The sequence below is a fragment of the Melanostigma gelatinosum genome, assembly GCF_949748355.1.
Source record: "Melanostigma gelatinosum genome assembly, chromosome: 6".
Lineage (NCBI taxonomy): Eukaryota > Metazoa > Chordata > Actinopteri > Perciformes > Zoarcidae > Melanostigma > Melanostigma gelatinosum.
The window spans coordinates 28,908,460-28,934,178 of NC_136639.1; the positions used below are offsets into that span (position 1 = coordinate 28,908,460).

A 25,719-nucleotide genomic window follows, 5' to 3' on the forward strand; every position below is an offset into this window, starting at 1 on the left:
AAGTTACTAAAAGTATAATATTTCATAATATCAGCTTCCCTGTGTGCTGCTCTGTTTATTGAGCTTCAGATATTATGTATATATATTTACCGGCAGCTCGACTGCAGCTTTACGGTTCATTAGATGAGAAGATGTTCTGCTGCCGGCCTCTGATGAGTTCACATGGACTTCTGACGCCTAGCTGAGCTGAGCTAAGCTGAGAAAGTATGCCAACAGTTAGTTTGGTTCAATTGAGAACAGAGCAAGGCGACTAGAAGGTGTCATGTGACCCGAGGTGCCAGCCATAGACCGTATATAAGAGATGAACACGCTCATCGTGATCCAAAATGAATTAAGTTTCTGTTAATCTTTAAGTTTTAGAAAACAAATGACAACTAAGAGTAAAAGGTATTAAGTATGTTACGATTATGACGGGGTCCCCGTTAGTGCCCCCTGCTAGTGTCTGTAATATCAGTCACACTTTGTGCACATTCAAATGTGGCTACAGATGACTCACAGATGCCATTAGGTAGCTAGAGATGTTTTGACTAAACTAAGAGGAATAATTTACACCACCAACATTTTTAGAACATCTGTACATTTAGCAACAACATGTTCTCTCTTTCTACATAGATTTTTAAAAAGTACAAGTCAAAGAACAAATATCCTTGAGTGCTTTAGGTTCCAGTCCTGTATCAGCCCAACCATGGTTTTGTTCACTTGTTCCACCGATGAAAAAAGAAATTCAACAACAAAAACAACACCTGCAAAAATTCTTCCCCAGTTCTTCTGGAAGCAAACCGGCACAACTGCGTCTTTGGCCACGAGCCATGGAGTCCAGGTAGATCCTGTAGGTGGATCAGGACTCTTTTTTATCTGTTTGTTGGATTTCAGACTCGTGGCTCTTTTGGTTAGATGGTGGCTGGATGTCGGACTGCGACGGGTCCGCCAGCTCCCGCGGTTCAGTCCTGGACTCTGACAGACTCTGCGGTTGTCCTGGCTGAAGCAGCTCTAGCTGTTGCTGAGCTTGGACGTTGGACTCCGGTGGGACTTGTGGTTGCATCGCAGACTCCGGTGGGACTTGTGGTTGCATCGTAGACTCCGGTGGGACTTGTGGTTGCATCGTAGACTCCGGTGGGACTTGTGGTTGCATCGTAGACTCCGGTGGGACTTGTGGTTGCATCGTAGACTCCGGTGGGACTTGTGGTTGCATCGCAGACTCCGGTGGGACTTGTGGTTGCATCGTAGACTCCGGTGGGACTTGTGGTTGCATCGTAGACTCCGGTGGGACTTGTGGTTGCATCGCAGACTCCGGTGGGACTTGTGGTTGCATCGTAGACTCCGGTGGGACTTGTGGTTGCATCGCAGACTCCGGTGGGACTTGTGGTTGCATCGTAGACTCCGGTGGGACTTGTGGTTGCATCGCAGACTCCGGTGGGACTTGTGGTTGCATCGCAGACTCCGGTGGGACTTGTGGTTGCATCGCAGACTCCGGTGGGACTTGTGGTTGCATCGCAGACTCCGTTGGGACTTGTGGTTGCATCGTAGACTCCGGTGCGTCGGACGTTTGCCGAGACCGGTTGTGGTTCTCTGATGGGTCCGATGGCCCGCGATGTGAATCTAGATGTAACCGTCTCTGCAGCTCCTCTGCACTGTGGGCTAACATGATGCTCACCTTCCTCTGGTGGGCCAGGGCCTCATCCTTGTCGTTCAGCTGCGGCAGGAAACACAGCAGCAATGACTAATGATAAAGACTTCATGAATGAAACTTTAGCTCAATAAAAAACGAACTTTACCACAAGACAGACACAGAACAGCAAATGTCAGTGTGAAAGGTGGTTGAGAGTTCATGCTTAAAGGTACGGGAGAATTGATATTTTAGATTGCAAACAGATGGGTTCAGATGTCCCGTTGGGCCCTCGCCCGTCTATGACGACAGGCCTCTCTGCATTCAGAACAGTTAGAAACACTTCTGACTTCAGACGGACAACACGTGGTGTGAACTAGTTTGTCTTAAAGCAGATCGAGGCCTTGACACCAATAAGGAACTGTTAATGTCAAGTGATCTCTAGATAACCGGCCTGCAGATGTTAAGAGGAGGTACTAACCAAGTCCAGCAGACTGTAGAGAGTCTCTAAAAGATCATTGGGCATCTTGGATGGCAGCAATCCTCTCAACCTCTGGCTCACGCTGATCAGAGGACTCCTGGTAGCACCTGGAGGAAAAAGATGGTTCCAATGACTGAGAACTGTGAGGCAGTAAGATCAGGTCACTCGTAGCTTCATGAGCCAGGGACAGTGTGAATCCTCGGCTTCAACAAACGACATCTGGACTCCGTACCGCGAGGAGAATCCTTCTGTGTCAATAGTTCTGTGATCCGTCCACATTTAAGAGGAAAGAGGTTTTTCTGTACACAAACATTGAAATCATGAATCAATTCAATTCGATCGACTTGAGTTCCAAGTGTGTGTCGCGTTGTAGTGAGTCTGTGATTTAAGGGGAGACACTCCAGGTGAGTAAGGTACAACGTTTAACTAACAGGCAGTGCCATGAAACCTCCCCAGCTGATACTTACATGAGGACAATTACATGTTGATCCGCGTGCAGACAATGCTGCTGGAGTTACAGAAGAACGTAAGGATACCTGCCTTTCTGCCGTGGTGGTGAATCATTAATGGTGTTCACAATCTGGCTGTTTAGAGCACGCTGTGCAACAAGTACAATAAATGGTTACATATGTTCAAGACTGTAAACCACATGAAAGACCTCTCGTGGAAGATCTACTATGTTCCTGAGCGTACTGAGGGTACGCTGGCGCACGCTGGCAGCCGCTCCTCTTGACACTTTTGTTACCGCTTGTGTGATTTATGTGATTTCTTTACAGCTATTCTATTCAACCCCCTTTTTGTTTTGACGTATTTTTGATTGCTCCCTGAGTTGGAATACAGTCGGGATTAATTCGGCCTGTGGTCGTTGCCAGACGGCTTGTTTTCTGTTCTATTTTTGACATCGGTGCTGGAAATGATTTCACACACCGCCCTGCAGCTACGGCGTTTGCGGAGCTTCGTGGTTCCATCCTACAAGGGTTTATAGCCCGCAGCCAAGAGCGTGGGGTTTTGAAAAACAGACCTCACGACATCCATAGAGGTTCGCGCCGCGGTTTCAGGTGGAATCAGGAAACAAAACAAACCCAGGAGTCATCATCGGAAACATCGCCAGACTACCCAATACTGGGCGAAATGGGAAACATGGAGTGGATCGCAGTGTATTACGGCACTTGCAGAGACTTCCACCCTCAGCTCTGTCTCCTACCACCATGGAGCTGCTAAACACATAATCCCTCACCAATAAATCCCTCCTCATACACGACCATATTCTGGACAAAGGGCTCGACTTCATGTGCCTAACTGAAACCTGGCATAAACCAGGGGACTACTCCGTGCTTAATGAAGCATGCCCCCCTGGCTAGAACTACATGGAGCCCGCAGCTCTGGTCGTGGTGGTGGACTAGCCATCATGCACCGGGCTTAACTGAAACTGTCTCCTCTGCCAATGCCTGATCTTTCCTCTATGGAATGCCTGGCCTTCAAATGCAAACCTCCATCCTCCATGACAGTGCTTCTCATATACCGTCCTCCGAAACCAAACCCATCTTTTCTACCTGAGATAAGTGATCTGCTTACCTCACTCTGCACTATGTCAACTAACATTGTCATTGTTGGTGATCTAAATATCCATGTCGACAACCCCTCCTGTCAAATTGCAGCAGATTTCCTGAGTATGCTTGAGTGTCTTGGCCTGCAGCAGCATGTTGAGGTTCCCACTCACACCAAGGGGCACACTCTGGATCTGGTTATCACAGACTCTGCTTCCATCAGTAACCTGCAGGTTTATGATCTCGGTGTGTCCGACCACAAGGTGGTCTCAATGGTCTTGACTTTTGTGCTGCCTACAATTAGACCTAAACGTCAAATGTCTTTCCGGAACTGGAAAAACATCGACTCAGCCACAATGACCACGGATCTCCAGCTCATGACCTGCCCAGCCTCTGCATCTATGGATGAATTAGTGGAACACTATAATACATCCCTGAGCAGTGTTTTTGATCTCCATGCCCCTGTCAAGTCACGTGAGGTCATTTTCTCACGCTCCGCTCCATGGTTCACACATGAGCTGTGGAAAATAAAAACAGCTGGGCGAGTTCTGGAACACTCTGGGCTCACTGTCCACAAACAGGCTTTCCGTGAGCGTCAAAGGGCCTACTCCAAATCCCTTAAAGATGCTCGCTCAAAAATGAAACCCTGTACCTGTACCCTGGACCCCATTCCTACTGCTCTGCTCAAATCACATATCCCCACTCTCAGTCCTTTGATCACCAAAGTTGTTAACCTTTCCCTTCAGTCTGGCTGTGTCCCACCTGCACTCAAGGTTGCTGTCATCCGTCCCCTTCTCAAGAAGCCCACCCTGGACCCAGAGGTTCTAGCCAACTACAGGCCTATCTCCAACCTCGCCTTCCTGTCCAAAGTGTTAGAGAAGGTAGTTGCTTCTCAACTTCAGGACCACCTCAAACACAACAAGTTGTTTGAAAAATTTCAGTCAGGATTTCGTTCAGCCCACAGCACTGAAACAGCTTTGCTCAGAGTGACGAATGACCTGCTGATGACAGCCGATGCAGAATCACCCTCACTCCTCATCCTCCTGGACCTGACTGCTGCATTTGACACAGTGGATCACACTATCCTCCTACAGCGCCTCCATACCACCATTGGACTATCAGACTCTGCACTCAAGTGGTTTCAGTCCTACCTTTCAGGCAGAACTGAATATGTGTCACTGGGAAGATACAAGTCCAGACTGCTCCCCGTCTCCTGTGGTGTTCCGCAAGGGTCGGCCCTCGGCCCCATCCTCTTCATTATTTACATGCTCCCCCTCGGTCGTGTCATCAGCAGACATAGGATGTCTTTCCACTGTTATGCTGATGATACACAGCTCTACATCAAAACTGCTCCAAGCCCCTCTGCAGCCATGGCTGCAGAGGGGCTTGGAGCCGTGTCTCACCTCCTGTCTTGGGGAGATAAAGGCGTGGATGAGCAACAACTTTCTCCAGTTAAACAGCAGAAAAACCGAAGCCCTCCTTGTTGGCACTCCACACCAGGTTCAGTCATCCTCCATAACTCATCTCACCTTCGACGGTCAGGTCATCCCCCTCGCCTCCACAGTCACTAATCTGGGAGTTAGGTTTGACCCACACCTGTCCTTTAATGACCATATAAAACACCTGTGCAAAACCTCGTTTTATCATCTCAAAAACATCTCCAAACTCCGCCCACTTTAACCCGTCAGATGCAGAGAAGCTCGTCCACGCCTTTATATCCTCAAGACTGGACTACTGCAACGCACTATTCACTGGGATCACTGGCAAGAACATCCAGAAGCTGCAATACATCCAAAACAGCGCTGCCGGGATCCTGATGAGAGTCCGGAGGTATGAGCACATAACACCCATTCTGCACTCCCTACACTGGCTCCCTCTCTCATTCCGGATTGACTACAAAGTCCTACTACTCACACATGAATGCATAAATGGACACGCACCTCCCTACAAGACCTCATCACTCCCCAAATCTCCACCCGCACCCTCAGATCATCAAACAGCTCCTCCGGGTCCCCAGCACCAAGCTCCGCACCATGGGCGACCGGGCCTTTGGCTCGGCAGCTCCACGCCTATGGACCAGATCCCTGACCACCTAAGGGCAACACAGACACTGGTCTCTTTAAGACCGGCCTAAAAACCTTTCTATTCAGGAAAGCCTTTCTGACCTAAGTCACTGTCAGTTATTTCTTTTGCGTTTCTGTTCATTCACTGGTTGTTATTTTATTATATATATATATATATGTATATATATATATATATTTTTTTTTTAACTGTGTTTTAACTATGCTTTTTACTATGTACTGGCTCTGTGGCACTCTGAGATTTTTTTTTAAAAATGAAAAAGTGCGTTACAAATAAAATACATTATTATGATGTTTGTAGTGCTAGTTTTCTGTAATGTCATGTTCAATATTTAAATGAGGCGTTGAATATGGACTAGTTGACTGATTTTGTTGACTCATTAGAGTCAAAGGTTTTTACAGAGAGGACTTCTAGATATGTCTTTGCATCACAAAAGGTTTCCAGTAACAGAATGTAGTATAAATGTTGTGTGAGTGATGAGAACAAAGCGCTCTGTGTGAACCTTCAGCACATGGAGAGCAGTGAGAGTAAAGTCTGCTGCATGTAAGAGCTGCTGAAGTGAGTTGATGAGGAAACGTCCTTTAAAGAGACGTTTAGTTACATTACTCACATTTAGAGACTCTACAGCTGAACAGTCACACATGAACTCACAGATATCACCATGAAACTTCACCACTTCATCACTCACATCAACACCATGATTTATTGTGTCACACGTTTACTGAAAATGTAAATTGAATATGCAAAACTTTGCAAATATGAATATGCAAAACTTTTGGTGAATTTAGGAGAAATCTACAGAACAAACAGACAAAGTAGTAAAATAAACACAAATATGTATTTTGAAAGTTGTACTTCCTCTCGTCTGAAAGAAGCAAAACAGCCCAAAATCTCTAAAGCGACTCTGCCTGTAGTGTGTCGCCTTAATGTCAAAATCTGAAAGCGGCCGGAAGACCAGAAAGCTTCATTAATAAAAGGCGATCACTATTTACACACATGTAGGTGAATCAGTGTTAGAAGTTGCCAGCCTGTGCACAGGACCCCCGGCCCCCCCGGTCTGGTCTGATGCAGCGCTCTGTGCGCTGGGAGCACACTTGCCTTCGGCCTTGCAGTGGTGGGATTTCAGGATGTTGGCGTCGGCCAGCAGCAGGAAGTGATCACTTCGTTTCCTCAGCTGCTGTTCGAAGGCGATGCGGAAAGCATCCGCGACCATCGACGCCTCCTCTTTCCTCGAACGCTGAGCGTCCAGCTGGAACACACACACACACACACACACACACACACACACACACACACACACACACACACACACACACACACACACACACACACACACACACACACACACACACACACACACACACACCCCCAAGGTAAATAGAGTAAAATAAAATGTAACCATTAACACTAGTTTCGAGAAAGAAGAGGAAGAGGGGGGAGCTTGAAAGAGGTAGTGGTGAGATGGAGTTGTTCACCTCCTGTTGCAGCTGGACGAGCTGCTTCCTGCTGGCGGCAGCGGTCCGGCTGCACGGACAAGCTTCAGCAGCACCAAGACACCGGCAGGCCCCCAACACCGCCAGCTTTAAAGAAAACACAGAAGATGAAGACCAACACTCACTCAACCGCTGAGTACAAGTACATGTTACTTCCAAATGATACTAAAAATCAAAGTCAAACAGTATGGATGTTTAGTGTACATCTGTGTCATGTACACAACTGCTGTGTATAGGTAGATACTGATTTATGCAAATCATTTCAAGATACAATCACAAAAGCAGGTACAATCAACACCTCTGTCAGAACACCAACCCACAAACAAAGTTACAATAGCAAGGCAACTCACCTATGAAGCCTCGTAAAAATCCACCATCGATAATATTCAGACAGAAACGGTATTGTTACATTGACAAAGGTCCAGATGATCCTATCCAGCAGAATATTTAGTCCAAAACACATTATTACCATCAATACCCACAGACTGCTGTTGCATCATTTCAAGTTAGCCGGCAGATATGCCAAATTATTGATGTATTCTCTCACCTCCAGAACACTTGACTCTCTCTCTGGGCTGTATCGAGGTTTGGTTCCTTGGTAAGCTCTCTGCTCCTTCACACTCAGCATGGAGAGAAGCTCCAAGCACTGCCGACTACGAGCTGCAAACACAAACACACGTAATGTTGGTGAAGACGGCCAAATCAATTCCATTTGCAGATAAAGACCACGAGATACAGTGAAGAGCTCTGTGCAGATTAAAAACAGCTTGTAAGAGGACATTGGGTTACTGAGGGTTGAGCTGCATGAGGTTTGGTGACCTGAAGATGATTCTACATTATTCTGCGTTTACCGGAGTTTTCTGCCCGGAGCTGCAGGACCTCTCGCTCTGTTTCCTCCAGGTTGTCGGTCAGGGTCTTGTTCTCACTCAAAACTCTGACAACAACAATAAAGTCATAAAGCGATGAGAACACCACAGACATGAGTGTATGTGGTGTGAATCCAACCTGTTGTGTTTCTGTTCCCAGGATTGCTGAGACTTCTTCATCTGGACCTGGTTGAAGCCGAGTTCCCACTGCAATCGGTTCACCTCCTGCGAGAGATGGAAGCACCAGATCGACCCCGCTCACACCATTAAATAGTGCTCGACCACGGCAAGAACCTCAAAAGCACTGAGGACGGATTGTGATCCGATCAGCCAAACCAACTCCAGGGGAGGTCAGGGACGCATTGTGACCTCATTGAAAAAGCAATTGTATTTCCACTTATATTGAGGTGTGTATATATATATATATATATATATATATATATATATATATATACATACACACACACACACACACACACACACACACACCTCAATATAGGTGGAAATACAATTGCTTTTTCAATCCAGATACAAAACTTCTGTTGGCAGTAAGACCTAACAATGTGCTGCTGTTCTAAAACCAGCTTGGTGGCAGCCATTAGCCGGTTAGCAAGCTAAGCTAGTAGCTAGAAAGCTGTTCAAAATGGATGTTCAAGACACTCGTGGATGGAGTCAAGACGAGACGAGTATGCTTTTCAAGTCCGACGCAACCGAGCCATTTATGAAGCAATAGCTGAGAATATGTCCACAACAGCAAACGAGAGGAGGGTGTGACTTCAGTCGTTTCAGATGCACAGACCGATGGGATCTCGATGTGGACACTGGAGACACGTAATGATGCCAGGTGTGACCACCAGGGGTCTGTGTCCCGTTTCCTCCCAGGTTGTCCTTCAGGATGTTAATCGGCCACTGATGGGCAACACCTGAGCCTGCTTTGGTCCCAGCTATAAAGGCTCTCCTCTCAGACTCTTGTTTGGCTGACAAGGCTGCTGCTTTGTTTAGTTTCTTTAGTTATTGGTTCATTAAATTAATGTGTATTTGTTACTTTTAACTCCTTTTGTCTCCCTTCATGTTACGGCCTTTTGAGCCAGGTCGCGAGATGTTGATAGTGATGGCGAGATGAAGCTCCATGACGCATTGAAGCTTTCCATCCAATTGGTTCACTCATGGCTCGAAGCTTCATGGCGCTTCATTTGCTCTACTGCGCCATCAAGTGGACAATAAATGTAAAACAGGGAGTGATTAAAATGACACCATGGCTTTGGTGTGTGAAGCATTGAATTGAATAAATGAATGATGTTTGTGATGCCAATACATAACTTATTAATACGGTGTCTGTCTTTATGATACAATGGTGGGGTCAAAAGGGAAAGCGGAAACAAATTGGGGAGAGGGTTGTGATGTGAGAAGTAAAAAAAACAAAAGTTAAAGATACGAATTTATTGTCCTATATATGTACAAAAGTTGACGTCAACATTTAACATGTTACAATCAAGGATCAAACCGCTGACCTAGCGGTTGCCGGACAACCCTCTCGGCTTCGAACGTCACCACATACGTCATCAACACAAACCTACGCGCTTCACAAAAATCGTCCTGGATTACTCGACACAAGCTTCGAAGCCTCGACACGAAAGGTCACATCACTGGATGTGGGGGCTCGTCCTAACTTGATGGACCAGATTAAGATTTGTGTAGAGAAGTTGGCTGTAGGTGTAAATATAATCATGTTGAATCATCATTTTTTAATTAGCTTTACTACAATTATTATACAACACCAGACCACATGCAGCCCATTTTATATAGAAAGTTATAAACAAGCCCTGACATCATTTTTCATGACTTTACAGTGACAAAACATTTTTATGGCAATATATTCTATGATCTTACAACCTGTCCCCTGTTCTATAAGCTTGACTTAGTTAATCTTGACGAACACTGTGTTCTCCAGTTAAAGGCATCTTCTTAACTCCCATATAGCCAACTTGAAGAACGGACCAGAGGTCAGGAATTTAGTGAGGTTCAAGTCTTTGTCCTGAGTCAAGTCCCACGTCAAGACTAATAAGTCCTGAGTCAAGTCCCACGTCAAGACGTATAAGTCCTGAGTCAAGTCCCACGTCAAGACTACTAAGTCCTGAGTCAAGTCCCACGTCAAGACTTATAAGTCCTGAGTCAAGTCCCACGTCAAGACTAGTAAGTCCTGAGTCAAGACCCACGTCAAGACAAATAAGTCCTGAGTCAAGACCCACGTCAAGACTAGTAAGTCCTGAGTCAAGTCCCACGTCAAGACAAATAAGTCCTGAGTCAAGACCCACGTCAAGACTAGTAAGTCCTGAGTCAAGTCCCACGTCAAGACAAATAAGTCCTGAGTCAAGACCCACGTCAAGACTAGTAAGTCCTGAGTCAAGACCCACGTCAAGACAAATAAGTCCTGAGTCAAGTCCCAAGTCAAGACTAATAAGTCCTGAGTCAAGTCCCACGTCAAGACAAATAAGTCCTGAGTCAAGACCCACATCAAGACTAGTAAGTCCTGAGTCAAGACCCACGTCAAGACAAATAAGTCCTGAGTCAAGTCCCAAGTCAAGACTAATAAGTCCTGAGTCAAGTCCCACGTCAAGACTTGTAAGTCCTGAGTCAAGTCCCACGTCAAGACTAATAAGTCCTGAGTCAAGTCCCACGTCAAGACAAATAAGTCCTGAGTCAAGACAAATAAGTCCTGCGTCAAGTCCCACGTCAAGACTAATAAGTCCTGAGTCAAGACAAATAAGTCCTGAGTCAAGTCCCACGTCAAGACAAATAAGTCCTGAGTCAAGTCCCACGTCAAGACTAATAAGTCCCGAGTCAAGTCCCACGTCAAGACTAATAAGTCCTGAGTCAAGACAAATAAGTCCTGAGTCAAGTCCCACGTCAAGACTAATAAGTCCTGAGTCAAGTCCCACGTCAAGACTAATAAGTCCTGAGTCAAGACAAATAAGTCCTGAGTCAAGTCCCACGTCAAGACAAATAAGTCCTGAGTCAAGTCCCAAGTCAAGACTAATAAGTCCTGAGTCAAGTCCCAAGTCAAGACTTGTAAGTCCTGAGTCAAGTCCCACGTCAAGACTAATAAGTCCTGAGTCAAGTCCCACGTCAAGACTAATAAGTCCTGAGTCAAGTCCCACGTCAAGACTAATAAGTCCTGAGTCAAGACAAATAAGTCCTGAGTCAAGTCCCACGTCAAGACAAATAAGTCCTGAGTCAAGTCCCAAGTCAAGACTAATAAGTCCTGAGTCAAGTCCCAAGTCAAGACTTGTAAGTCCTGAGTCAAGTCCCACGTCAAGACAAATAAGTCCTGAGTCAAGACAAATAAGTCCTGAGTCAAGTCCCACGTCAAGACTAATAAGTCCTGAGTCAAGACAAATAAGTCCTGAGTCAAGTCCCAGGTCAAGACAAATAAGTCCTGAGTCAAGTCCCACGTCAAGACTAATAAGTCCTGAGTCAAGTCCCACGTCAAGACTAATAAGTCCTGAGTCAAGACCCACATCAAGACTAATAAGTCCTGAGTCAAGTCCCACGTCAAGACTAATAAGTCCTGAGTCAAGTCCCACGTCAAGACAAATAAGTCCTGAGTCAAGTCCCACGTCAAGACTAATAAGTCCTGAGTCAAGTCCCACGTCAAGACTAATAAGTCCTGAGCCAAGACCCACATTAAGACTAATAAGTCCTGAGTCAAGTCCCAAGTCAAGAATAATAAGTCCTGAGTCAAGTCCCACGTGAAGACTAATAAGTCCTGAGTCAAGTCCCACGTCAAGACTAATAAGTCCTGAGTCAAGTCCCAAGTCAAGACTAATAAGTCCTGAGTCAAGTCCCACGTCAAGACTAATAAGTCCTGAGTCAAGTCCCACGTCAAGACAAATAAGTCCTGAGTCAAGTCCCAAGTCAAGACTAATAAGTCCTGAGTCAAGTCCCACGTCAAGACTAATAAGTCCCGAGTCAAGACTAATAAGTCCTGAGTCAAGTCCTACGTCAAGACTAATAAGTCCTGAGTCAAGTCCTACGTCAAGACTAATAAGTCCTGTGTCAAGACCCACGTCAAGACTAATAAGTCCTGAGTCAAGACCCAAGTCAAGACTAATAAGTCCTGAGTCAAGTCCCACGTCAAGACGAATAAGTCCTGAGTCAAGTCCCACGTCAAGACGAATAAGTCCTGAGTCAAGTCCCACGTCAAGAAAAATAAGTCCTGAGTCAAGTCCCACGTCAAGACTAATAAGTCCTGAGTCAAGTCCCACGTCAAGACTAATAAGTCCTGTGTCAAGTCCCACGTCAAGACTAATAAGTCCTGAGTCAAGTCCCACGTCAAGACTAATAAGTCCTGAGTCAAGTCCCACGTCAAGACTAATAAGTCCTGAGTCAAGTCCCACGTCAAGACTAATAAGTCCTGAGTCAAGTCCCAAGTCAAGACTAATAAGTCCTGAGTCAAGTCCCACGTCAAGACTAATAAGTCCCGAGTCAAGTCCCACGTCAAGACTAATAAGTCCCGAGTCAAGTCCCACGTCAAGACTAATAAGTCCTGAGTCAAGACTAATAAGTCCTGAGTCAAGTCCTACGTCAAGACTAATAAGTCCTGAGTCAAGTCCTACGTCAAGACTAATAAGTCCTGTGTCAAGACCCACGTCAAGACTAATAAGTCCTGAGTCAAGACCCACGTCAAGACTAATAAGTCCTGAGTCAAGACCCAAGTCAAGACTAATAAGTCCTGAGTCAAGTCCCACGTCAAGACGAATAAGTCCTGAGTCAAGTCCCACGTCAAGACGAATAAGTCCCACGTCAAGACTAATAAGTCCTGAGTCAAGTCCCACGTCAAGACTAATAAGTCCTGAGTCAAGTCCCACGTCAAGACTAATAAGTCCTGTGTCAAGTCCCACGTCAAGACTAATAAGTCCTGAGTCAAGTCCCACGTCAAGACTAATAAGTCCTGAGTCAAGTCCCACGTCAAGACTAATAAGTCCTGAGTCAAGTCCCACGTCAAGACTAATAAGTCCTGAGTCAAGTCCCACGTCAAGACTAATAAGTCCTGAGTCAAGTCCCACGTCAAGACTAATAAGTCCCGAGTCAAGACCCAAGTCCTAGACTTTGGGCACACGTTTTAAATAACATACTTTTCAATCTTGATGGGAAGGTATCAAGTCAAAAGGCTCAAGTCCAAGTGATGACACAAGTCATTGGTGTTAGATCCAAGTCGAGTTGCAAGTCTTTTTTGATTCCGAGAAGTCGAGTCTAAAGTCTTTAAATTTGAGGTGTGGACTCCTAGTCATGTGACTCGAGTCTTCAATGAATCGTGTGTCGGATACAGAACTAATCCACTTGTTACGAACAGAAAGGTCCAGACTCCTTTCAAATCACCAACAATCAAATCAAGCTGATTCAGTGGGCCATGGACAGAAAACAGTGCCCTGACATGGAACCATGGGAATATGGTTCATCAGTGAAACATTTTGCTCAATTCTTCTTCAGTCATGATACTTGGCACATTTCTCTTGGTGGTCTTTCACTGCCTGGAGTGGACCTGTGTAAACCGTGAGTTGTCTCTTCATAGCGCCTGTCTTGGGCCATTACACTGGTTCCCTTTGCCTGTGATACATTGGTTACCGACTGTTCCTCTGCAGTAGAAACCTGCTGCTGAATGTTAAAGTCAACAGACCACGCCCTTATTTGAGCAGCCTCTGCTTACCTTTTCCAGAGCGTTGGCCTCCGCCTCGCTCATCTGCAGCAGACTTTTCGTGTGACTCGTGGCTTTGTCAAGAATGGCCTGCGTGAAGAAGAGCAGTTCATATGTACCGGCTGAACGGAGTCGAGGCCTGGTGGCGTTTTATCTCGATGTATTACTTCCTTCTCCCTGACTGACTGTAACTACTCCAGAGACAAAGGTCTTTCCAACAGCAGTCATAAAGGGTCAGAACACAGCGACACAGAGGGGCGCTGCTGTAACGGGTCTGAAGAGAGAAACATCAGAACCACCGTCATGCACCAATTCTACACAAGACATTGCACATATCAGCAGGTTTTTAGACGCAGGGAAAACCCACTAAAAACAAGCCATAGAGCTCTGTCACTGCCAGTACACGAGTACGCCGCACTGTCTCCTCTTTGTGGTGCTTTACGTTAGACGTCGCGAACGTGTCAGACAAACTGGGTGAGTGACCTGTGATAATGTAACAGCGGTACATCTTTTTTAAATCGGTTACTTATTCTGTCTCAATGGAGAGGAGCAGAAGTTGTGGCTGAAAATGAGTGTTTCCGTCCCCGCTGATTGGAGCTGGAGACGGTGAATACTGCCGAGACATTTGTCCCGGGAATGAATGCCGATTGTAAACTGTCCGACAAAAGACAAAGGGCAGATGTTAGTGGGTGTTAATGTTCTCTTTGTGTCCAAAGGATGCCGGCCGAGCAGCGCTGTGGATGGATCCTGGCTGCTGTGTGTTCATGGGACTGAGGTGTGTGTGTGCTGCTCTACCTTTCCCTGCAGGATCTTCAGAGCTTCATATTTGCCTTCGACATAACGATGTGCCACCTCCAACTCGCAGCACAATACGTCTATCACCTGTCAACACAGCAGAACCATCACTCACACATGAAGCAGACAAAGTTACATCAATCACAGTTTGTCCTTTTCTTTCCTTCTTCTTCTCCTCCTACCTCCGTTGCTTCCTGGAGTCTGTCTCTCAGCTCGTCTTTGGACAGGTCCACCAGTGAGCCTGTTGATCCACAGAGTGCACTCGTGCATTACAAGTCTCAGAACGTGTGTGTGTGAGTTGTAGCTTTAACAGATTCAGAGTAAAGACACCTTGTTTCAATGTTAAACCACTTAATGTATGCAATGTATTTGTAATTTAGGCATTCAAACGATTGCAGTGAACATTTTTTGTGCCAAAGATTTTCATAATGTCCTTGTAACGCTGTGAACCACCTGCTGACAGCAGCACATCACGTCAGCTGAAGAATATGACAGTATGAAGATGGAATGGTTGAGATCTATACTTCAGACACAAAGTGCATGTGTTCCGTTTACTGGTCAAACCTTTCAGCCGCCACAGAGTGACTGTGAGACACTATAGAGGGAACCAGGTGTAATATATCAGTATAAAAAAGTAATACCAATATGTTCGTAAAAATGTTATTACTTTGCGCACAAAACTAGCATCGAATTCATGACATAATGCGCAATTGTGTTTATGCCGCTGTGCGTAATGTAAGGCGACGTTGTTGTCAAACCGATGATGCCAGCACGCATTAACAGACAGGTCAGACCTCTGCTCGCGTTGGGATCTCAGAGAGGCGTGGACGGACATGCGGACACAATCAGGACACTTTAAAAAGACGTGGGTCTCGCATCATCTTCCCTCCTCCCGCACACGAGAGCAAAGAGCGGGGCTGGAGCATGGAAAGCATTCTTTAAATCAGCTGCGTCTATTTTTCTGTCGTACACTTTCTTGAGAAGTTGCAGTTCACTTATTATATTGGTGCTGGGCAAGTTAACGCGTTATTTTCGCATTCATTAATTAACTCCGACAATTATTTTAAAGCGCGTTAACGCATTTTTTTTATGTATTATTATTATAATTTTTATTTATTTATTGAAAGACAAGAGACAATACATAGACATAACAACAAGAGGATGACAAGAGCAGTGGGATAAAAGCCAGCAAACATCCTGTGGTCAGCTGGACATCGCTGGTAAACTCACAGACACTCACATGTTAGTGCAGCTACATGCTGACATCCACCGTAAACACATTCAAACGCACAGATCGGGAGCGAAGGACTTTGAAAGATAGCGGAAACATTAACGTGAGACAACATCCGGTTTCTTCAGACCAACATCCGGTTTTCAGAATAAGATGCCGACAAAGTATGAATTATATTCACATTAAGTATGAAACATGCTGCCTGCATCTCGTGAACCAAATGTTATTGCCCTTTAGTTCATAGAGCAGTACTTTAAAATAAAAGTGCACATTGCACTACTTTATAATTCATTGTTTAACTTTGCCATAACAATGAGATTAATCAAGATGAACTATTTTAATCGTTGCCCAGCACTATATTAAATATATATATTAGTGCTGGGCAACGATTAAAATATTTAATCGCATTGTTATGGCAAAGTTCAACAATGAATTATAAAGTAGTGTATTGCGCACTTTTATTTTAGCAAAGATAGCAAGAGTAGCGAGAACCATCGCCTGTACAAATAAAGTGATTCGTTTTCATTGATAATATTAATATTAACTTTGTTGAACACGGTGGAGGTTTTGCGAAGTCGTGATGTCTCTACCAGCAAAGCCGTGTTTAAATCAGGCATATGACTCGGAGGCTCTTATAAGATTGAACCGGTTAGACAGACAGGCTTCTGTCGTCAAGAACCCTCCGTTGCCCTGAAGTGTACGGGGGAACACATACACACATACACACACACACACACACACACACACACACACACCCTCACCCCCACCCCCCAGGCGGGCTCCTCGGTTCATGGGAAGTCCAAGGGTTGAGCCAGCAAATTTACACAAAGAACAAAGATGGCGGCTTGGAATTCCCCGGGAGATGAAGGAGGGGGGGGGGGGGGGGGGCAGCCATCGCACCCCCATGAAGTCCGGGAAGCCGGAGGCGGTGTGAGCCATGAGAATAGAGGTCATTAGTCTAGAGAAGAAAGAAGGGAAAATCCCAGACGAAGTCACAAAGACCGAGTCAGCAGTTCCAGGAAGAAACTATAGGGCGGTCAGATCAGTAGTTTAGCCTGGGGGTAGATATAAATAACTTTACCCTTGACAGTGGCGGCATCAAGTCTGCTGAGGAGCTCATATCGACACACAGAGAGACCCGGCTTTCTGAAAAATACGCTGATGCAAGGGTTTTTTGCCTAAATCAATCAAATGATGTTGGAAATTCTGTTTGAAGATGTGGTTGATGTGAAGGGTAAGAATACGCTTGAAGCTAGCGAACCAGCCCGTACTGGTATAAATAAGAGCCGTTTGTAACAGCAAGCCAGAAGTGTGGGGGAGACCAGAGGGTGCGGTTGGTTAATGCTGAATCTTTTCTCAGAAAGATTAAACTCTGTCTGTAGACTGCTTTGAAGGGGTTTTAATACTTAGGTGATTTTTTCGTATATTTTTCAGTTAACACTTTTTCTCTGTATTTTGGACCAAGAGATTACACTTTGATTTGAATACAAATAAATAAAAACGAATTGGTATTTTTCGACCGACTCCATTTCTTCAAATTTCCAGAGAAGCCATAAAGAGGTGGTCACACCTCACCGGACCTCCCACAGCCCCTGAGGTGAGTTTGAGCGACATCCAGCTCGGCACACTACTGATGGCATTCCTGACATGCACCGAACATCCTGATACTTATTCGAATTATTTTCGCTTTAAATTAAGAGAAGTCACCCGGGAGAGACCGGCTTGCGTTTGAAAGAGCTTTATATCTGTTTGGGCTCTCAAGCAGGATCTTATCAATTACGAAAGGATTAAGAAAAATCTAAAACCAAAATAAATAAAAGAGACAAAATAAATACTGGACTCTTATAAAACCAAATAATAACCTTTTCTTTTCCCAATATCTCCCGCCCGGTCAGATGTGAAAATCATATAGGGAATGGAGTAAAACCAATCCCCTCCTTCTCGCCACCTCTCACGGCAATAGGAGTTCATACAGGGAGGGACCGGATCCACCGGGCACGAGTCACGTGGAGTCTGGCTCCCTCTGGTGCATCGCAAGGGTTGATGTATCACCAGCTGGCCCTCCTGTCATCTGTGCATCAACGATTGACACGGAGATCAGTCGGCTCACTCTTTTATGTGTTTCACATAAAAGGCCTCCTATTTGCTTATTACTAATTATTTCCAGATGAATTGAAAAGATTTACATAAGGAATCTAGTTTTAATAACCCAAATAGAAATAATAATAATAAAAAAAAAAAATATTAATTAATTAATTTTTCAATTTTTTTTATTATCGAATTAAAAATCGTGAGGGGTCACCCCCCAGAAATCACGTAACATGGCGCCCAACGTGGGGCCCTTTAGGGATTAGATCCTAGAAACACTAGAACGTGTAATATAGGAAGAACAGAGGTTCCCTCTCGGGTTAAAGTACACGAATCCTCCCGAGGATAAAAGAAAAGTGATGCAACCTTCCCTACCAATTGTTGTTCGTAATAATATCACTGTTATATTATCGCATGGCTAGTATTACAGTGTTGATTTTAGTTAATATTTATTGCTGCAAAATTTAAAAAGCCCCCCTCCTTGCTCCGAGCAGAGGGAGCAGGCAGAGGAGGGGAGGCAGCTCCCCCCCCTCCTTGCTCCTAGCAGAGGGAGCAGGCAGAGGAGAGGAGGCAGCTCCACCCCCCCCCCCCCCCCCTCTTTGTTCAGAGGTTAAGTTCCAGCGAAAATCTAACGGAAGTACTCGGTCCTTCGTCATCAGCTGTGGCTGCTCTGGTCGCTGCCTCTGGTTGACGTGGGCGGGCTCTTGTGAACTCATGACAATGTCACAGGTGACAGCTATTTTGGAAGGTGTCTTGACTGCAAAGAAAGAAAAAAGCAGGGACTCGAGAGAGATTAGGCCCTAAAACACGAGAATGTGTAACATAGGGGAACAGATTTTCTCTCTCGAGTTAAAATCGTAATAATATTACTGTTATATTATTGCATGGCTGGATACCTGAGAAGCATTAGGCCCTAAAACACTAAAGGTGTAAAATAGGGGATCAGATTGTGTGTCTCTCAGGTTAAAGTCAAAAACGCCCCCTCCTTGTTCAGAGGAGAGGGAGCGATCAGGGGAGGAGGGGCAGCCCCTCCTTCCCTTGCTTTCAAGGCAGCTCAGAATGAGCTAGAATAATGGTGGCAAAGAGACTTCACTAGGGAAAAAAGCAAACCGCTCGCCCACGACAAGCGGACTAAATGGCCAAAGCCAGGCCGAAAAATGGCTGAACCTTCCCTTATCTTTCCTCCAGGGTGGAGAGGGAATGATGCACTCACTGAGGTCCTGCTTGAACAAGCCTCTCAAATAGGGACCAATATGCATGAGGGATTACGAAATGAGGGACACGACAAGGTCAATAGGTTTTTTGAAACAAAATCTAGTTCCTCTTCCTAACCTTAGAACACATCCAACACAAAGTGAGGTCACGGGTCAACAGTGAACGATGGTTGATGGCTTCAAGACAGCTATGCCAGGAAAAAAAAAGAAAAAAGAAAAAAGGCAAGCCAGTATCCCATCAAGCATGGGCCTCACGTTGACTTCTGTGACCTCACACTTTACATTCCACAAGCCGTCTGGATCCTCAACGCCTCAGGAGACAAGATTTTGCCTAGAATGAGCCTGGACAGCCCTCTATTGGCATTCAGGTGAACTCCAAAATCACCTTACACTTGAACTATATAGGAGCGGCTCTGTTTCTTTTCCGAGTTGCTCTAAATATAGTTCGGGTCTTTAATCCTTTAAAAGTATATCAGTTTTTGTTTGTTACTTTACCAGTTCCATTCTTATCAGCCGTATATTTTACACGAGCTTCTCTGATTTTTCAGTTTCTCCTGCGAGGACATTTTGTTCATTTCTTATTTTATATTTTTTACGATCTTATCCTTTATATTAAGTAGGGATTATATACACATCGTTTGAGTGTTTTATGCAGTTTTTACAAACTGAGCATTTATATTTTTGGTTTTACAACTTTTTCAAACTTTTAAGTTGAATATTCTAGTTAAGGAAGGAGAGAGCCTTTTCAGATTTTTATGTTTTGATTTCTACACGATTACTACCCTGGTCATTATGTGAAAATGAATCTTGGACCACATGACTGGCCCAGCCCAACGATGTATGAAAGAACTTCTTCATGCATCGATTGTACAGCTGGTATAATAAGAGACGAGATTGTTTGAGAGGGCATACATGCTTCAGAAATCCAGCGTGCTCCTGAGCTGTGCTTTCATATGGCATACAGAAGGGCGAGGGCAACAGCAGCTAACAATATCCTTCACGATTGTATAAGACTTAATCGGCTGCGAGATAGCACGCCTCAGTCTAGAAAGGACAGGTGGAAACAGGTAGTCATTTAAGGTTTTCTCTTTCTTTGATACTTTACTGCTATTTTTGTTGAATACTTTTATCCTCATCCCCTGGATATATTGGGTTTAACCTCTCATCCCTGAGGTCTCCAGGTTAACCACGCCGAATCTCCAAGATCGGGGCAGGTCCAGTTGGACCGGCGGGTTGTACCACTGTCGGACTCGCCAGAATCACCCCCTGCTATCTCTCCCTCTCTGTCTCCCAACGTCAACATGACCCTGACCTCTGTCCACTCTGTGGACGAAGAAATCGATCCCCGAAACGTGTACGGGCCCTTACGTGATGCAACGGACCTGATGGACCATCAGCCCATCGGGGGAGAACTGGCCTACGCTGACCTGGGTCCTTATCAGTATCCAAATACTGAAACTGGACTTTCCGTGGGCCCGGGGGCCTTCAATCGACTCTAACGACCAGGGTGTAGAGGAATATGTCCTCTGGGACGAGAAAGCGGGCTGAGACAGGTGGCGTCTCGGACGGGAGATGCTGAACTATCGACAGTGACGGGTGCTGGCGTGGCTCGCATGTGACTCTGGACATTGACTTTTCTGCTCTACGAGAGAGAAGAAAGGAAAAAACACAAAAACAAAGAGGTTGTGGGTGTATTTTGTGTTTTCTGATATGTTCAACATTTTGTATTCTGTACTTTTATGATATCTTTGAGAGGTGGATTTTGTTTTTGGGGATGAGGAGTGTTTTACTTTTTAGCGTTGCTTTTTCTTCTTTTTAAACTATGTTTTCAGATAGGATTCATTTTCTTTTTCCTGTCTTTATTTCAATGATATCATTTCATGTGTTGTGTTTCAATATGATTCAGATTTCCATTATTTTTCTGGGAATACCTGCTTTTGTGCATTTTGGATGCTACCGCAGAGGTCCATCATAACTTTTGTGAGAGTATAAGATGTTCTATTTTTCATGTATCTGGGGCTATTCGAGAGAGGGTGTTAGGAAATGTGCGAATTAGCCCAAATAGCATGGAAAATGGTTGATCTTCCGTTCACTGAGATAGACATTGTCAAAGGTTTTAGCCTCAATTAATCATGGTAGCTACCTTTTGTGTGATACAAGAACGGAGGTAGAGACAAGTCACGATTCGCAAGAGAGGGTGTTGAACACGGTGGAGGTTTTGCGAAGTCGTGATGTCTCTACCAGCAAAGCCGTGTTTAAATCAGGCATATGACTCGGAGGCTCTTATAAGATTGAACCGGTTAGACAGACAGGCTTCTGTCGTCAAGAACCCTCCGTTGCCCTGAAGTGTACGGGGGAACACACACACACACACACACACACACACACACACACACACACACACACACACACACACACACACACACACACACACACACACACACACACACACACACACACACCCCCCCCCCCCCCCCCAGGCGGGCTCCTCGGTTCATGGGAAGTCCAAGGGTTGAGCCAGCAAATTTACACAAAGAACAAAGATGGCGGCTTGGAATTCCCCGGGAGATGAAGGAGGGGGGGGGGGGGGCAGCCATCGCACCCCCATGAAGTCCGGGAAGCCGGAGGCGGTGTGAGCCATGAGAATAGAGGTCATTAGTCTAGAGAAGAAAGAAGGGAACTTCCAGACAAAGTCAAAAAGACAGAGTCAGCAGTTCTAGGAAGCTGGTAGGGCGTTAAGGTCATTAGTTAAGCCTCGGGGTACATATAAATAGACCTACCCTTGACAGTGGCGTCGCTAAGGATGCTGAGGAGCTCATATGGACCACGAAGGCAGACCTGGCTTTCAAAGATTACGCTGAAGTAAGGGTTTTTGTGTCATCAATCAAGTGATATGTAGGAATCCGTTTGAAGTCAGAGATCTGAGCCCCGGACGAGTATATAGGGGCAGTTTTGAAACAGCAGAGGAGTTCTGGGTTGAAGTTGGGAGGAGGTCTGAGTTCGGAGTTGGAAGGAGTCTCGAACCCCGTGCGGGCAGAAGCCCGCACGGAGGTGAAACTTTAACTTTTTGCAGAATCTCCGGACTTTGAGAGTCAGAGTTTTTAAGAATACTTAGAAGATTTTTTGAAGTCAAGTCAGGAGAGAAAGCTTACTCTGTCCAGTCCTGCGCTGGGTGAATCATTAACTTTTTCCTCCGTAAGCTACACAGCCAGCCCGTCTGCTGGCTGAGTCAGTGCTTTTACAGATCCTTTGTCTGTAAACTACTCTGAAGGGGTTTTTGATTACTGAAGTGATTTTTCTTATACTTTTCAGTTAACGATTTTTTCTCTGTATTTTGGACCAAGAGACTACACTTTGATTTAAATGCAAATAAATAAATAACGAATTAGTTTCTTCGACCAAGTCCTTTTCTTCATATTTTCTTGAGAAGCCAGCCCTGGAGAGGGGTTACGCCTCAGCAGATCCCCGTCAGCCCCTGAGGTAAGTTGTGTTTGATCCAGCTCGGTACACTACTGATGGCATTCTTTACATGCTCCAAACCACACTGATACTTATTCTAATAATAAAAAATAAAAAAAGATTAATTAATTAATTTTTCAATTTTTTATTATCGAATTAAAAATCGTGAGGGGTCACCCCCCAGAAATCACGTAACAACTTCCACTGTTACTGTAAATCTGCAGAGGCTGCATTTAGCATACCCTGCCTTATCAATGCATTTAAAATACTGTGACAGCAGGAAGCTGTACTCACGTCTGTTTGTACCTCCACCTTTATCCAGGCCCAGCTCCACCTTTATCCAGGCCCAGCTCCACTCACATCTCAGCCCTGCGTTAAGCTGCGCTACACAAAGAGCCCCCTCTTCCTGAAGCTCTCTGACCTCATCGTCTCATCAGTATCTGGGCCTCATCATCGTAGTCATGAAAGTTATTCTGACCACGAAATCATCCTCATTCTACTTTGAGTTAAAAAAAACAACCTGCAACCAGATGCGCCGGGTTTAAATGTTCGGGTTTAACGTTAACGAGTGACCGCGTGAACTGAACCGGAACACGGGGGGCTGCATGTTTCAACACGTGACGTTTTTTCCTCCTAAATCGCGATTATGACGAACGGCAACAGTCGACAAAGTTCCGCATGCACAGCAAGTATGAACGGTAACGGAACATAACTCAAACTTTAACGGAGGGAAAGACGCTACAGACATCTGAACGCTGATTGGCCAAGACTCGTCATATCAAAGACATTATATTGCGAAGAAAACACTCACTCCAATCTGAGAAACGCTGGCTGGCCAGTTGAGCCCCCCCGAAAAAAAAACTCTACGGATCTACACGAATCACGTGGATGATATATTTTGATTCAAAACGGCGAATTTCGCCGAAAAGCGACAAGTTTGCAGGTATGTTAATGAATGCGTTAACTTGCCCAGCACTAACATATACACACACGTGTAAAAAAAAATAAATATATATATATATATATATATATATATATATATATAGCTACGTATTTATAAATACATATGTATGCACACACGTGTGTGCATAAATATGTGTTGATTAATATCAATAAATCTATTTATATATGTCGTAGTTGTTGACGTGAAACCAAAGAAACATCTTTTTTTTATCGACACCGCCTCATTGGACGTGGATCCCGTTGATCTATTCCTCAGGCCTTCTTACCGTAGCAGGGCGGCTTCCATCGGGCTCTCTGCTGCGGCCCCGTGGTCTTCAGTCCGGGGATCCAGGCCGCCTCTCCCGCCCGTCCGAGCGGCTCCGCGAGGCCGTCAGAGCTCTGGCTCTTGTTCCTCGTGGAGCTCGGTGCCGCTCTGACTGCCATCCCGTCGCCCAGGTCCCCGTTCGCCATGTCATCATCCAGGCTGCAGGCCTCACCGGCCTCCTGCATCTGTCCCGGCCCAACCCCTGACCTTTCAGTCAGCACAGTGTGTATCTACGACACCTGACAAAACACATCGATTTGCTCAAACTTCAAATTGTTCACTCAAAACATACCTTGAGTATTTAATTCACTGGCACTTGCAGACACTCCCGTCTAGTTATTTAATCTATAAACGGTGTCTCAATGGTCCCGGACATTGTAGGATGAGGTCATAACTCAATACCTACAAGGACGGACTCCTTGATGTGCTCCAGATGACTGCCTCATCACACACACATGCTGGAGAGCACTGCTTTAGGCCAGAAATTGGAACCCAAAATGACAGCATATTTATAAAAAAACAGAACTAACTTCATGGTTTGGCCAGCTTGTTACAGACGGTAACGTTTCTGTAATTCTGGCCTATTTAAAGGTTGCATATCTTGCTGTGAGGCGACAGTGCTGACCAGTACACCACCACGCCCGCACTCCCACAGCTCATCTGCTGCAATTATCCAAAATCCAATGGAAAAGAAAATCCCATTGGCCTTTGTGGAGGAACCAGGGCGACCGTGCTTCCTGGTCGGTCACCCTGCAGCACTGAGGGTACTTCTCAAGTCTCTTCATTGTCGTTTCCTCGCATGGTTTCCTCCATGCATCCCTTGGATGGACAAAGACGCAAGGAAAGGATGCAAGTGAGGGAAACGGGGATGCAATTAAGAGACTTGAGAAGCACCCTGAGATCACACTGATGGGAATGTCATGAATGTATGCGTTCACTTCCTGTTTCACATCGGACAATATAATGAAGCTCATTTGTGTGTAAAAAAGAAAAACAGACAGTGTCTCCTATTGGTTGTCTATAGAGCAGCGCCACTCTTCTACTTGATGACGTCAGTATGAGACTGTGAGAGCAGCGTGTCACGCTCACAGCCGTGCACGTGACACGCTGGAGCTGAACCTCTTCGTAGATATGTGGCAGGTAGGCTACTGTCCGTTACAAGCTACAGTATGGCCGAATCACTAGCTTAGCATGACTGCTACAGTATCATGTGAGGTTTTCTATATACTTTAATTCAACGTACACAAACATGTGTTATTGATACAGCGGAACGGTCAGTGACGCCCACCATCCAGCAGCGGGACTACTTCCGCCTCCTCTTAGTCGATTTTTGTCGTTTTGGTTTAAAGTCGAATAATATTTCATGAATAGATTATAGTCGTTTTTATGCTTTTTTTTGTTGAATGATTTATTTCCAAGACACGTCCGAGCAGCCATCTGTAAAACAAGACATTTAAAGATTCTTTGTGGAAGAAAATTGTCTTAAACCGACTAATTGATGAGTTGCTTTTAGTTTTATGATCATGACTAAGTGGCTCCTCGCCACTTAGTCTCTGTCCGAGTCACTCATGTGTAAAACTATATGAAACACGAAAACAAAACCGGAACTGATCAATGTTACCGTAACGTTAGTTTTGAGGGACTTCCTCTTACCTGAGCCGGTGAAGCAGTAACGTTAAACGTTATGTTCCTCCGGTGCTTTACAGCCTCCAGCGACGCACAGACGGGAAGAACAAACTAGTGTTAATGTCATTAACACAGCGGCGCGTTACAAAAACCACGAGGTGAACGTTCATCCACCTGCCGCGAAGCTCCGTCAAGCTGCGAGCGGCAGCACTAAACTACTTCCGGTCAACGCCGTGAAAAATAAAATCTATCGCATGTTTAATTGTACA

At 45.2% G+C, this 25,719-nt stretch overlaps 1 protein-coding gene across 1 annotated transcript; it reads right to left on the reverse strand.

Moving 5' to 3' along the window:
* Positions 1-505: 505 nt before the first annotated feature.
* Positions 506-25,614, reverse strand: ccdc125 (coiled-coil domain containing 125). Its single transcript, XM_079269795.1, has 12 exons — positions 25,478-25,614; positions 23,787-24,063; positions 14,748-14,806; positions 14,566-14,652; positions 13,783-13,860; positions 8,215-8,300; positions 8,061-8,143; positions 7,757-7,869; positions 7,192-7,296; positions 6,815-6,965; positions 2,088-2,194; positions 506-1,693 (listed from the first exon to the last, which is right to left on the reverse strand). Exons 2-12 carry the CDS (start codon positions 24,007-24,009, stop codon positions 839-841), a joined length of 1,947 nt encoding a protein of 648 aa, XP_079125921.1. The 5' UTR covers positions 24,010-24,063; positions 25,478-25,614; the 3' UTR covers positions 506-838.
* Positions 25,615-25,719: the final 105 nt, after the last annotated feature.

Coding starts and splice junctions, on each gene's coding strand:
- ccdc125 (XM_079269795.1), bottom strand. CDS start 24,009: ATGCAGGAGGCCGGTGAGGCCTGCAGCCTGGATGATGACATGGCGAAC. Junction 7,297..7,756: donor GAGAGTCAAGTGTTCTGGAG/GTGAGAGAATAC, acceptor TTTTCTTTAAAG/CTGGCGGTGTTGGGGGCCTG. Junction 6,966..7,191: donor TCGTCCAGCTGCAACAGGAG/GTGAACAACTCC, acceptor TGTGTGTTCCAG/CTGGACGCTCAGCGTTCGAG.